The following is a 15,541-nucleotide window of genomic DNA, read 5'->3' as shown; positions in this document are numbered from 1 at the left end:
TTTTCAGTATATCGAGCTTGACATGTGCCGCGCTCGACTGATTCCATTCCCCCTGACATACCAGCCTGTAGGCGGTTGCCTCTGCCTTGTACAGCACAGCTAGATCAAGTGGTGGTGTGTTCATTGCCACTTCCAAGGCTTTGGTCGGTGTGGTTTTCATCGCCCCAGTTGCAGCCCTGAGGAAATTTCCCTGGAGTGCTTTTAACTGGTTCTTAGTCCCAACCTTCCTTACCCTTGGCCACCATATCAAACCGTGTTGTTAAAAAGTCGAAAAATTTATAAGATTTATGCAGACAAGAGAGCAGATTACCACTTTCAGTTGTTAATACGCTGAAGGATACAAAATTCTCAGTTTTTCTTAACTTTTGCGAGTGCACTATCATTATACGTCTCACCTCAGAGAGAGAGAGTGAGAGGGGGGGGGGAGAGAGAGGGAGGGAGGGAGAGAGAGAGGGAGGGAGGAAGAGAGAGAGAGACAGAGGGAGAAGTAGAGAAGTATCGAGTTTAAAATCATTCCTCAGATTTGATAAGAGAAAAAATCATGTTTCTTATTATTAGTTTCTGCTACTCATGGTGATTTTGGAGACGAAAATTCAAAACCATGAATTATTTTGTTGTAATTACGATTTTTGAGGTGGCATAAAAGAAACAAATTTACCGGCAAGAGAACGTCTGAAAATTTTAACAACTACTATTGCCAGCTATGAAATATTAGATATTGGACATCAGAAATGAGAGATTAGATAGTAGATATCACATACTAGATATTGGATATCAGATATCATATGGTGGATGTTCAACGTGAAATATGACATGGTGATGCCCCCCCCCCCCATAACCAACCCAAAAGTTTGACGTCGGACATTACCATCGGCAATAAAGCAGAACCAGCCATTACCGACCGAGAGTCAAGAAGAATGCGACATTGCTCTCCCCCGCAGCCTCACCCCGGCGGGACCCCCCTTCAGGTCCCTATGTCCAGAACCGGCCTTGTTTATCTACTAATAATTACATGACTAATAAAGTTATTTAAAAATCAGAATTACATTCAACATCAAGATCTCTCCTGATAGGGAGAGAACCGAAAATTCACTCATAATAATGGCCAGAGATTCTCTAAGGGGCATTTTCAACTAATAGTCTTGGAGGTCTCGAATGTTCTGAACATCAATAAAGAAAGATACAGAATCTCTGCGCAAGATAAAATAATTAAGAAAATACAAAGGAAACGGCCACCACGCTCACCCAGAGACCCGATAAATCCTCCGAAAACACAGCAGATATCCTCGACGAGCAGTAAAATGTAACGAGAATCAGGAGTGGCGTTTCTCGAGCTTCTTCAACAATCAAAATTATCACAGGTCTGTCTCTAATGCCCACCAAACCAGAAGACATTACCGCAAACACGTGAACGCGAGGTAACCGGTAGGGAACGCTGCAAAAATATGATTGCTGAGGAGAACGTCATCATTTGTCAATCCCAAACAACTAGACATGCGCGACCGGTACAAATAATTATTCACGACTGCGCTATAGAATTCGGCGATGCTTTACATCAATTTCCCTGTTCATAGTGAATGAGAATAAATTCTCGGCGCTGTCTGAACTAATCCAAATCAATTTCTGCGTTCAAAACTACCCTGAGAGAATCGTAGCTCTCCTTCAATGAATTTATTCCCATTTTTCCACTGATTGCCAATCAGCCTCGTGTTTGGTAAACTACATTACATGCCTAATAATGGCAACTGAATTGAGGCTTCATCCGTGGTCATGCCCAAAATCAGTTCCCGAAGATAACATCTGAAGTCCAATGACATCTCTCGGCCTCCTGACGATCGTCGAAGTTGTCCTCAAACGCAGTGGCGCATAATTTTGATTTTAAATGAAAAACAATTACAATTAGACTAATTTCTCTCTTCTCTCAGGACTCTCGCCATCGAAGGTGACTTCCCGTGTGGTGGAAGTCAATTAACTGACACGAAACGGTCGAGGAACAGTAGCTGCGTAAAATATCACGTTACAGGCTATAGTCGAGAAGCACTTCAACGATGTTGTATTTGAACATTTCTGGAGTGTCATCCGTGATGAGCTGTTTTTAGGCAGGAATTGTGCCGCTGTCAAAAAGAAGAATGAGGAAGGTGCTTCAGACCACTCCTTCCTGCCACTATCTATTCACATTACAAAGAAATTGACGGCGATTCTGCGATTCTCAATAGCATCGGCGAACTGATACTGAGAGTGAATGCTAATTTTGTTCGAGAGCGGACAACAAGTGGATTTAAAAAAAGATCAAATCGACACGAAACACACCCAGGGCAACGATGGTAGATATTCTCCATGAATTCTTAGAAACAAAGGCAAAATGTGCTGTTGCTCACGATGTTATTGACGAGTAATAACAACTTTTTTTTTTTCATTGATTATTGTTAGGATGTTCAGTTAAACGATTTAGTTCCTTTCCTTTTCCAGTGAACTACACCTTGCCGGTGAGTAAGATATTAGGTGTATGATTCAATGACTGCAGTGCGATTCTGGTTTGATTAACACAATCCAAAAAAAATTACTAAATCATAATGTACTTCGATAAGTAGCATATTGGGTACTTATCTAATAATTAATATAATCTTATCGATACTTATCTTGATTAACACAATCTAGAAAAAAATACTAAATGAAAATATCGTTCGATAAGTAGCATATGGCGTACTGCCTCCTTGTGATCTTCCATCTTGGAAAAACCGCTGCACAAGAACAAGAAATGATGTTTCCTTGAAAAAAAGTTTCACGACATATATAAAAAGAGTATCTTATACCAGATATAAAAAGTGGTTTAAAACATTTCGAAATTTAAATTTTGATCTCCGGGATAATGAACGTCCTGAACGCAACGAAAAAGATTGAGCTCAAAAAATTGATCAAGAAATTGATTGAATTGAAGAAGAGATCCGACTCAATGATAATCTCTGGCAAACCACAAGCTGATAGTCTCGGAGTAACTCAATCAGCCACTATTGAGGAACAGAAACCTTTTACCGGTAGTGATACGATTCAAGTTGTTCAGTTACAGAATACGGCGAGGCGATATTCAGCAAAAAAAACTCAGAAAGTTATCTCCACAATCGACTAGGACATTCTGCCATAGGCAGCGTATCCTCCAAACTTTTCAGGCTTTATAACATCACCTGGTGAATACATAGTCAATGTCCTGATGAAGTCCTGCAGAGCATTCATGAATTCATCCAGTAACTACCACCATTTTTGTTCCGCGCTTGGATTGCGAAATTGCCTGATAGATGGGACAATTTCATGCAAATTGATGGCGACTATTTTCAAGATTAAATCTATAGTACGTCCTCTGCAGGGTGTCCTAGAAGTACATGCTGATCCGCAACCAGCATGTACAGGGGGTGATTCTGAACCGAAAAGTCCTTTTCCACTTTTGGATGAGAAGCACCCTCTCAGAGATATTAGGGTAAATAAGGGAGCCAATGACGCCGCAGCGTTAAGCGGCACGTTCGTGTGGCTCCGCGCTCATGTGTGAGTTATGCCCCTTCCAGGCAGCGAGATACGGTTCTCGACACACCCGTGAGCGAGAGAGAAAACGGATGATACTTCTATCTCGCTTTCTCGCATCACTCCACAGAAATGTTTGTGCAAATATCTCGCAAACAATTGAGTTTTAAGGACTTTTCCCTTGATTATTATCTGTTGCAAATCGAATTTGCAACAAAATAATTCCATGTAAAAATCACATAAGCCCAATTATTTATTTAATAATTGGAATAAATGGTTTGATCGTTTTTAATCGTTATTAAAATAACTATTGAGCCTACAGCATTTTTCCATCAGATGATGTTTGATCAGGGACGGTGATTTTGGGTGGTTAGGCGTCGGAAAATTGGAAAACGGTATCGGAAAGAGAAGATCGAGTAATAAGAAAACCTAATTATAAAACACTTTGCGTTTAATTATCACCTGTCTAATATATACAATAATATACAAAGAACGTTGAGAAATCGTTGAGTGAAGTAAATTCAATGCAAGACACTTTGGTTTAAACGAGTAATTGACGTTACTTAAACGACTAATTCGTTGTGCGTCGGTGAGACACTCGCGGAACATCGTTGAGAGGCGTGAATGGTTAATTTGACATGGAAAGTTGAGGTGCGTATTAGAAGACGTTCACTGTACGAATGGTTTTTGGGGGGTCCCAAGTTCTGTGGTCACCGAGGGTCACCAATCCGATGAACCCCGGAAGTGTCCAAAGTTAATCGATCATTTATCGTCGAGTTGGGGGGCATTTTTTGGCTGTACTTTAAACATCCCGCCCGCATTCATCACGTGTGATGAATCCTCGTTGATCAATCGCTCTGGTTGTTATCTGGTAGGTCTGCATTGATGTCTTCTGGTTGATCTGCTGGGGATGGGTCCGTTGGTAGCAAGCAGAGTTTTGCGATCGGTCTCGTGAAGTAGCGACGATGAATCGGAGCTTTTCCTGGCTCTGGTTTTCCGTCATGGTTTGTTGGCACCTCTACTCTTGCAGTGAGTAGTTCAGCGAATCTTACGAGTCTGTCAGCCCCTGGTCTGACTCCAGTCACTCTAGCAAACGGCCAGTGTGCTGGAGATGCAGCATCATCGACCATGAGGACCATATCCCCGATTGGGATGTTGCGTTGACGTTGATTCCACTTGTAGATGAAATGATATATTTGAAGACACTCTTTGGACCATCTCGACCAAGATTGTTGTATTTTCTGAGTCAGCAGGTTCCATCGTGTTATTTTGGCGGTGTTTGCGTTGAGCTGGAATGGCTCCGGGATAAGTTGAAGAGGCTCGCCGATAAGGAAATGCGCTAGTGTGAGAGCCTGAAGATCATCTAGATCATCCGTCATTGGGACAAAGTCTCTCGGCGTTGGAAGCTGATCCATCAGCTGTTGAGCTCGCGTTGCCCTGATTCTGGTGCAGATGGCACATCGTAGAATCGATGCGTGCACTGATTTTCTGCCACCAATTATCCAGCATCGTTGCCTGATGTAGGCCATGGTTAATTGCACTCCTCCGTGGAGAGTTTTCTGGTGAACGTCGTTGATAATGAGCGTTGTCAGCCGAGATTGTCGTGGTAGAATCATTGGATGAGTCTCGTCTGGATCGAGCAATGAATTTTTTAATCGACCACCAAGCCTGAGAATTCCTTGTTAGTCTATTCTCAGTGTTAGCTTGGCCAGTGGATGTTGGTGAGGCAGTTGAATGTCTCTGTTGAGATTCTGAAACACAGATTAGAAATATTGGGTTTGTGTTAACTTTCCCCAGAATGTCCTTGCTTCGTTGAGTTCTCTTGTTGTTAATACTGGTGATTCTGGCGTTGGTTGCCTGCGAAATCGTTTTATTGCTTGATTCATCATTGCGGTGACTTAAAGTACCTTGGATAACGTAGAATATCTGTTGAGGAACTCTGCCAATGGATGTTGTCGTGCTTCGGCAGTCACTGGGTGAGCTCATGCTGGTCTCTCTTCAATTGAGACCTCCGTTGGAGTGCTGCTTCTATTCTGTGGCCAGGCCGACGGCGTTCTCGCTAGCCAGTCGGGCCCGTTCCACCACAGTTAATGTTCGTTGAGTTGGCTCGTTGAGAAGCCATGGGAAGCGCAGTTAGTAGGGTTGTAAATCCCACCAACATGTCTTCAGACTGCTGTTGGTAAAGATTTTTGGATTTTCGTCACTCGATTTTGAACAAATTCCTTCCATCTCGAGGGATGACTATTTATCCATGCCAGGGCGACCAATGAATCAGACCAGAGGTATGTCTCTGCGTTGAGTTCCAATGTTTGTTGAGTCCAGCTGACAATTTTCGTCAGCAGGAGAGCTGCGGTGAGCTCTAGGCGTGGTATGGTCATCCTATTCAGTAGTGCTACCCTTGTCTTTGCGCACACCAAGTTGATTGTTGGTGTCTCGTTGCCTCGTTGTATTCGTATTTGTACGTTGGTGATTGTTGGCGATGAACTCAGCCATGTAGGAATGGAGAGTTAGTTGAGTTGCGTGAGTTCTCCCCTGAACTCTTTCCACCTTCGAACATAATCCAGTGGAAGTTGATCATCCCAATGAAGTTTGAGCAGCCATAATTCTTGGATGAGTATTTTTCCTTGAATGATTACTGGTGTGATGAATCCAAGAGGTTCGAAATTCTGAGCTATTTCCGAGAGCAGTACTCTGAAGCTCATTGAGTTGAAATCTTTCGATTTATATTGGAATGTGTTTGTTGATGGATGCTAGCACAATCCGAGCATTTTGACAACTGCCTCCTGGAATTGCACTGTACCTGCCGGTCCCTTTGACAAGTTGAGCTGCTTGAGTAGTTTTGGTTTATTACTGGTGCACTTCTGAAGTAGAAATCTGCCCGCATGGCAGACCTGTTGAAGTTGTGTTACATCCCCTTCCCATTTATCCCACAATTGATTAATTATTAATTATCTCACCAACCGAGAGTCTGAGGGGTTTTTATCAATAGAACTTTTTTTTTGTTGAATTTCATTAACGAGAAAAAAGGTTCTTTGATAAAAAGAGCCAGTTCTCCTGGTATCTGAGATAATTAACAATTCAACAATTGTCTCGGAAAAGGACAGGGCGATCGCTGTGATTTTCGAGATTATTCCGAAAAACAAGCTTTTCTTTAACAATCTCATAAGATGATGATCTCATGATTATTTTTTGTCGCAAATCGGATTTGCAACAAAAATGATCTAATAGAAAAATGCTCTAGGTCCCATAGTTATTTAAATAACGATTAAAAACCATGAAACCGTTTATTGCAATTATTAAATAAATAATTAGGCTTATGTGATTTTTACATGAGATTATTCTGTTGCAAATTCGATTTTCAACAAATAATAATCAATGGAAAAATCCTTAAAACTCAATTGTTTACGAGATATTTGCAAAAACATTTCAGTGGAGTGATGCAGGAGAGCGAGAATGAAGTATCATCCGTTCTCTCTCTCGCTCACGGGTGAGTGGAGAACCGTATCCCGCTGCCTGGAAGGGGCATCAATCACACATAAGCGCGGCGCCACACGGACGTACTGCCGCTTAACGGTGCAGCGTCATTGGCTTCCTTATTTACCACAATATCTCCGACGGGGTGCTTCTGATCCAAAAGTGGAAAAGGACTTTTCGGTTCAGAATCACTCCTTGTACATGCTGGTTCCGGATCAGCATGTACTCCTGGGACGCCCTGTATAAATACACCGTACATCTAATATATTGAACCATTTGATTATAAGAAATCGGGCACTAGGCTGTGGTTTTGATATGGAAAATTACTCATGACTGAAACTCCAGACGAAGATCCACAAAGCCAGACTTAAAGGACTCGTTCTGCTTGGAGCAATCAATGATAATGAATGATGCTGTTGTCAAGAAATATACCCTCCTGAAGAGTGATTCAGGCTATTCACGGTTATGGGATGTTTTGAAGTTGTATGTATAGAACATATCGTAGTGATGAGCTTATGTTGAATGCTGAAATCCTGATTTCTATAGTGGTAACTGTGTGAAGGTAAGACTAACTTGATCTTTCAAATGTTTCCAACATCAAACGCTCTTATATCTTTCCCAGACGAGTTTCGTCAGCTATATGGAAGCCTAGCATGGCGAGTACCATTGCACGTCCGTTGAATTTTGCTCTGAATCAGGCCGTAAGGAGCAACAATCCCACTGAAAAATGTATCCATATCATTGAACCTATGATGAAAATATAAAAAAAGAGTAGCAAATGTTAAATACCAGAGTTTATAGTGGCTTTAAGGGCAATGTTCTAAAAAATGATTATTTTTATCAGATTCGTCCAAATGAATTGGTGAATAGACGGGGTCTTAATAACTGATCAAAAATCGAGTCAAATTTCCACTATTAGTGCGACCTTAATGAACAGCGTACGATGATAAATGAGAAAGCTGAACACATTTCGGAATGTGACCTTTCTACATGTTACCGAATATTATCATATTATTACAGGGGAATTGTACGTTTTGCATACGTGGATAAGTATTGCTATTCTAAGTTAATTATGGGTGCTATGACAATTGTCGATTGATTTAACAGTACTGATGATGACCGGATATAAGTCTATCATCCCAACGTTTTTCTTCTACTAGCAGTATCCACTCTCTTCCTGCGTGCCTGACTTGCAATGTCGGCCTGATACTACACTTTCTGTATTCAAAATATTTTTCATTACTTTGATTCGTTTTATTCATTTGTAAAGATGATGAATGGTATATTGTGCTTCCAGGGAGTACAGTATTTTCTGAAGAGATGTGAGTTTATAATCACATCAGTCAGAAAATACTTTAATTCCGTGAGGCACACCATATTTTATTCTCGTAGGGTCTGGAAAGTACGATTCTAACCTCGCTTCGCTAGTCCCTAAGGGAATAAAATTTATTTCGTATCAAAATAATTTGAAAAGATGACTTTCGAATATTTGCTTTCGACCCGTTTCATCAGGCTGGAGATTGAACATGATAGATAGATAAAGAATGACCGAATAATTATAAAAATGAGACCGGCAAACAAAATGAACCGCTGCCGGCAACTCAGTCATATCAACCGCGGAGGCGGCTGGGTGCCGAAATAATGCAGCGGTCGACAATGAAGAAAAACTCCGTCGCAGACATCGAGAGAGTAAACTAAAACTTTCAAGTTTCGAGAAAATGATAAAATTTGACACAAACAAATTCGTACCGTAGCGTAGTCTTAAAACTTCTGTTATAGACCCGAGCGGTTGGGGTCGATGATAGGGATAGATCACGCGTAGATAATTAGAAATGAATATCTCTCAGGGAGATTCAACTTTTTTAACGTTTAAACGATTTATTAAATAAATAAAGTCTTTGACTAATGCCATAAATATCAGGCAATATGAGTTACAAGAAAGTGACTTAACGAATCGTCGGATTACTAATTGTCTGTGTTTGACAACCTGACTAACTGACTCAGTGGCAACGAATTCACGAGCTTATATTTCATCGTGGATTCGATTGCAACAAGTGTTCTGTCTTTGTTTTACACCTGGAGAGACATCGGGTGACGTGCCAGGTGTGCGTAAAGGCCATCGCCGTTGATGAGGTGAAGTGCTGACACTCCACCCCAGTGATCTACATTATGACGAATATATGTGGACTTACTCCACAAATATTCGGGATAGTTTATATTTCAACATTGTCTGATTCGACATTACATGTTTTTGATAATATGTGCCACTTCGCGTGTCCTCATATTCTGAGAAATTACCTAATACTATTTCTTAATTAATTGTATTTCTGGGGCATAACACTTCTCCCGACGAGAAATCCGATTTGATGGTGCAACTGATCCAAGCGACCACCCTTCTCTTAATCGTTAATGACTCTGTCATTATTTCGCTATGACAACTAATAGGCTTTGATTAGACGTTGAGGTCGTACCCAATCAGAGCAAATCTAAACGACAGAAATCAAATATATTTCACACCAATAATTTGCAATAATACAATATAATCGGAAATAAAATATCAATCATACCACGAATTTCCAATAATTAGATGTCTGATTTATTTCTCGGCCTCAAATTAAAATTTATCATGACAAACATTTAAATTCACAAAGTTCACCGCAATAAAGACCGTTTTAAAGAACCATGTGTGAGCTATCAGATGCCGGACGTACCATTTTGGGTTGATTACGACAACCTCGAAAAACATACAAAATTAAAATGTCTGTCGACAAGAGACATGCGAAGCACTGCACTCTTTCACCTTCTAACTTGGGAAAACCGCTACAGAAACACATGGCATGATATGTTCAGCTTTGAAAGAGAGTGTTGCATCTTGCAGCTCAGGTAGAAAGTGGCTTAAAGATTTTCGTAATGGAAATTCGAATCTCAAGATTATAGGAGGTCCTGGTCAATTAAAACAAGTCGATGATGCGAAGATGAACAGCCTACTAAATGAAAATCGCTGTGAAATGCAGGAGTGACTTGCTGATACTCTCCGAGTAATTTAATCAGCTATTCGGCGGCCTCAAAAAATAATTGAGAGAATACAGAAGGAAGGTCGTTTGGTAGCTCATTATTGTATGTCAGAAAATGAAAATCGACGATGTGAAATTGCGACAGGCCTACTCACCAGATTCAAATAGAAATACTTTTAGTATCACATCGTGACTTTGGCGGAAAATTGGATCGGGGGAACCATTAACAAGCACTACAAAATCCAACATTCACGGGAAAAAGTTGTTATTGTGTATTTAGTGGGATTCCAAAAGCGTAATTTGCGATAGGATACTCCAACAAGGGGAAACCATCACTGCTAAGCGTTATCAAGACCAACCAGTAAAATTCTGGAATGGTAGGTATGGCTGAGAAATTTTTCCACGTGGAGTATATCCTCGAGACCTTGCGCTTTATGACTATCACTTTGTCGGGCGGTACAACATTGCCTGGTGAATAGACGGTTTCCATCTCCTGAGGAAATTTAGCAGAGCACTGATGAATTCATCCATTCAAACCCACCTTCTTATTTGCCAAGCAAGAATAATAATAATGATAATGTCTAATAGTTGGAAGAAATGTGTACAATGTGACTGCGACTATTTTCCAGATGAGATCGGTATTCTTTGCGCTTCAATCTTCGACAGCTCTCGATATGGACTGCGCAATTATATTAATTCGAGTATAATTAAATCTTCTGTATATCTCCTTCCGTAACACGTGAGGCCATGTCACGGGTAATGGGTAACTCTTCCAAGTCAAGTGTATCGTTCTGAGCTTTTTTGGCAGTTTTAACCACCTTGTGGACAAACTGTTCGAAGATAGAATCTTTTGATATCCTTTCTTTTCATTTTGAGCATGTTGTCACCACAAAACTATTCCACCAGGAAGCGCTGAAATATATGGTCCGTAAGTCAAGGCGTCCGAAACGATAAAAAACGCTCTGTGTGATTCTCCTAGGACTCGTAAGCAGCCCTTGCAAACTTCCTCAGAATGCAAACGAAATCCTCAGCTGTTCTTGCACAGGATTCAAAGGTGCCGAAAGCATCTTGTTCTTTTAAAATGTTTCAATAGGTACTCCATGACATTACTCAACCGGGAAGTGATCCCCAAAAAATGGCGTCACACCGTCGACGTGTGGTAATTGGGGTAATTATCCTGATGAGGTAGTCATACCTGAATCAAAGTCATGCACAACACTTGAGGCGACAAAAAAATGTGACTGGACTACGGTTGAATAATAAGGATCCCAGAAGTTCCTCGGTTTCACAACTCTCCCCGAAATCGTTTTCTCATAATGAACCGTAGTGGTGTTCAATTTATTTTAAATGAAGTACAGAATTAATATTATTACAATGAAATTACTTTGTCTTTCCCTCTCTTGATTTTCACAATAGAAAAATATCAAATATCAGAAATAAAAAATAAAAAATAAAAAGTAAAACATAAAAAATAGAAATAAAATAGAAAGTCGTGTAAATGATCACTGAAGAAATAACATGGCAAAATACCACTTAACAACAGCTATACTGACTTTTGCTACACATCCGTAAAGACGGTTCATACTTTGTTTCCTGAGGAGTGACAGAAAAAGGAGTTTTGAAATCTGCCCATGATATTCACTTCTTTTAAACCATCAGAAAACAAACACAAACTTACCGTCGCAGTCTGTTTTATAAGATGTATGCACCTCAGATTGACAATGTATAACTTTTCATATTGTCACAGAATATCTTATTTTGCAATTATTATTGTTTAAACATTTTTACCAAGCCAAGAGATTCAATCAGTTTTCATTATTTTTCTCTTTCAGCTTCAGCCCCACTACCCCAAGATGGAGAAGTAATTTACAAGGACTGGGTGTTCATAAACTACACTTTCAAGCGTTTCGAGGGATTAACACAACGAGGCACACCAACGAAAAAATAGCAATGCGATCATTCCTGTTCGACATTGAATCGTGAAAGTGATATTATAGCTCTGCCCGTTCAGGTGCACCACCAAACATTGACTTTCGTGGCCAGGAGTCTGCCCAAGATTGAATAAATGAGAGAAAAAAATCGATTATGTATTGTTCTTGTTTTTACAACAGAAGAAAGATACACATTCTTGCAAATAGGATAGGAATCAATAAAGCGCCTGAATTCAAAAAGGTCAATGATAATCTAGTTGTTGTGTCACTGAAGGATTTACAACAAATTTTCCAGCTCTCTGTCTCTCTTTCTGCTTTTCTCTCTTGCATTCTCAGACTTCATCCTCCTCCCGCCCCCTTTTTTCCTCTCTCTTATAATAGTGTTTCATTGAAATGAAGAAACAATTTAGTGAAGAATTGGAGCATGAATTAATAATTATTATCAAAGATGCGTGCTGTGATAGAACGATTTTTTTTGTTATTCAAAGTGGCAGGAAATTTTACAGATCCAAAATGTTTGCGATTTGAATCGACGAAGTTATTCTCTAAGGTGATTCGGATTATAGTAAGGCTCTTACGCAGATGTTTATCAGCAGGCCGTGAAATCACTCTTTGTGTATGATATGATAAAATAGTTCACTTTTTCGCACGTTTTTGACGGCCTAGAATATTTCGTACGTCATGCGTAAAATTTATAAGTCGTAGGGGAATACTTAATGTGAATATATATGTCACCCTTAAATTTTCAATATTCTCCGCACAAATGGAAAGCCTTGTTCCCTACCAAACACGACAAAGTTAAGTCTGGTAAATATTGTAAAATGGACCATTTCGGTATGGTTTTATCTGTGGGAAACATTAGTTGTGGCGGCTTCCATGTGTATTAGTTATGCATGGAAAATTCTACCAAAAAGTGATTTTTTTGCCAGAATTGACAAAAAACAGTATGTGTTACACGCGCGTGCGGAAATGTCTGACGTTATGTACTAATAATACAATGTATTACTTCGTCAGAAGGTGTGGAAAGTTTTTTCGACCTAGTAACGAATCTAATTTTTTTTTATGCTTTCAATAGAATGGCGTTTAACACGCATGGAGTATCCTGAAAATGTCATTTTGTAGACGGTAAAAAGGAAATAATAAATCATGACGATGTCCGTTATTCAACAGTTCCTGAATTTTGATGAAAAGGTGATAGAATAATGACATATTTTATAGAAAATGGCTTCAAAATAAATTTGTTTACAATACCTGTAATTCCCCTGGATATGCACGCCATCCACTTGTAATTCGACAGTTACAGAACTGGCTGCACCAGCGACAATTACCTTAAATAATTATTACACCTTCGTGCAACCGGTCCATAATTTTCAAAAATAAATTACTGGGAATAATCAATGATTTCATGATTCATGCATTCGTGACATTAAAAATAAGTCTCTTATGGGAAACAAATGAATAAAAATTATGTGGATGGCGAATGTATAGAAAAAAATATATTATTAAATAAACAAAAAAATAAAAAAATGAATTGAAAACAGTAAATATTCGACCATCCTGATCGTTCCATTTCAACAAGTTTGTCCATGGTTTGCATTACTCACTTACTGAATTCAATAACTTGGACGACCTTTACCTGAGTTCTCATCAAAATGACCAACTGCTCTACATACATGGTAGTATTTAGATTGAATTCAGGGTTGCCTCTTTGAGCATTGAACTAGGGCCATTGCACTCGGGTCTTTGTGGGCTAGGCTATATCCTTTGATTAGATTAGATTTTTAGTATGCGGATGGTCGGACTAGCCTCTCCAATGCCACCGAACTCAGATTAGAGTTATTGTAGCTCCGCTTGTTATATGCTGGGATTATAGGTCCAGCCCAGCCCTGTTGCCAGTCTTAACAGATCCGTCGCATCCTTGTTTGCGACTTTATTTGCGGTGTGGAAGGCAGTTCTCCACCAGTGCTGTCTTGTCGTTGCTAGAGTTGGACAGTCACATAGGATAAATCCCTGAAAAAACATTCCCGGAAAAAATATCCCGGAAAAAAAATCGCGGAAAAAATAGCCCCGGAAAAAATATCCCCGGAAAAAATATTCTTGAAGAAAATATCTCCGGAAAAATTATCCCCAAGAAAAATTCTAATATTTAATTCCTAATAATAAATATTTAAAGATTCTAATTTTAATAATTTACAAAATGTATTTTAGAAAAAAATTTCTTTATTTATTATAACATATAAAAGGGTTAAGGGTTCGATTCCCCATGAAATTAAAATCATCTTTTTTTTTTCTCCAATTTTCATTTAATGTGTTATGTGGGGAGTGGGAGAGGGCTTCGCCCCCCCCCCCCCCCCACCGGGGCTTCGCCCCTCGACCCCGCAGGGGCTGTGAAAACGCAAGGGCAATGAAATGTATGATTGGAAGGATATTTTTTCCGGGGATATTTTTTTCTGGGATATTTTTTCCGGGGATATTTCTTCCGGGGATATTTTTTCCGGGATTTTTTTTCCCGGATATTTTTTCCGCCACCCACATAGGATGTGTAGACTGTCCTCTTTTACTTCATTACAGAATCTGCACCACCCATCCGAGTTCATGCCGATGACTCTGCAATATTCTTTAAATCTACCATGTCCTGTGAGCAGCCTGATCGCAGTGGCCCGACTTTTCCTGTCCATGGCCACTAGGTCTTTGGACCTTTTCTTGCTGGGGCCAGGCATGATTGCCCTGGCCTTCTTGCAGGTCTTTGTGTCCTTCCACCGCTCCGATTGTTCACGTTGGAACTTTTGCTTTTGTGGCCTACAACCACGGCATGAGGGACGCCCACTGGCGAAGAGTCGTTCGCATTTGTTGCCCTCTGCTTCGGCAGCCCATCTGCCGTTTCGTTGCCGCGGACGTCCTCGTGTTCCTGGGACCCAGGCAAGGGTCACCTTGGTGCTGGTCCCCAGTTTTTCCAGGCTTTCCATGGTTTCCCAGACCAACTTAGGGTCAGCACTGGACTTGAATAGACCTGTTATAGCGGCTCGACTATCTGTCCCCACAAAAATGTATTTGTTGACTGTCATCCGGTACACCAGAAGCTCGGAGCACTTTTTGATTGCCAAAACTTCCGCTTGGAATATGACCACCGCAGTCTCTAACGACCAGTTGCACCTGTAGTTTTCCTCTGGTCCGTACAGTCCTGCTCCAAATCAGCCTCTGTATCCTGAGCCATCTGTCTACCAGTGGATGACATTGGTACCTGTTTTCTTTATAGTTTCCCAGTTCTTCCTCTTAGGGATGTAGGTTTTAAAGGCCTTCCTGGTTTTGTACTTCCTGGTCATTCTATCTTGATTCATGTTTCAGCGATATTTTTGAAGATGTCAAGCTTGGCCTGTGCCGCTTCCGCTTGCATCCATTCCCCCTGGCACAGGAGTCTATAAGCCAGAGGTGGGCAACCTCAGCTCTCGGAGCTACTTCAGCTCCCGACCTCAATTAGGCTAAATTGTCTCAAGTCATAAAATTTATGGCTGCGCCCCCCTTCGGGCCCGTGATGCCCTGCGTGTAGGCAAGAGTAGAGGGGATATTCGGCATAAACTTGGTGGTGGGAAAAGTAAAATAAGAAAATTT

The 15,541-nt window shown here is 40.4% G+C and overlaps 1 protein-coding gene across 6 annotated transcripts in view; it reads left to right on the top strand.

Moving 5' to 3' along the window:
* Nucleotides 1-13,406, top strand: part of trc (Serine/threonine-protein kinase tricornered) — a 281,866-nt gene extending 268,460 nt beyond the window's left edge. For all 6 annotated transcript variants that reach the window (XM_011313345.1, XM_011313348.1, XM_011313344.1 and 3 more), the window contains one exon: nucleotides 11,834-13,406. In XM_011313345.1, coding sequence (XP_011311647.1) covers nucleotides 11,834-11,949 — 116 coding nt within the window. In that variant the 3' untranslated portion in view covers nucleotides 11,950-13,406. The remainder of the gene's footprint in view (nucleotides 1-11,833) is intronic.
* Nucleotides 13,407-15,541: the final 2,135 nt, after the last annotated feature.

Source organism: Fopius arisanus, unplaced genomic scaffold, assembly GCF_000806365.1.
Source record: "Fopius arisanus strain USDA-PBARC FA_bdor unplaced genomic scaffold, ASM80636v1 scaffold00116, whole genome shotgun sequence".
NCBI lineage: Eukaryota > Metazoa > Arthropoda > Insecta > Hymenoptera > Braconidae > Fopius > Fopius arisanus.
The sequence above is the reverse complement of the archived record's forward strand: the minus strand, read 5'-3'. Positions and strand labels throughout refer to the sequence as shown.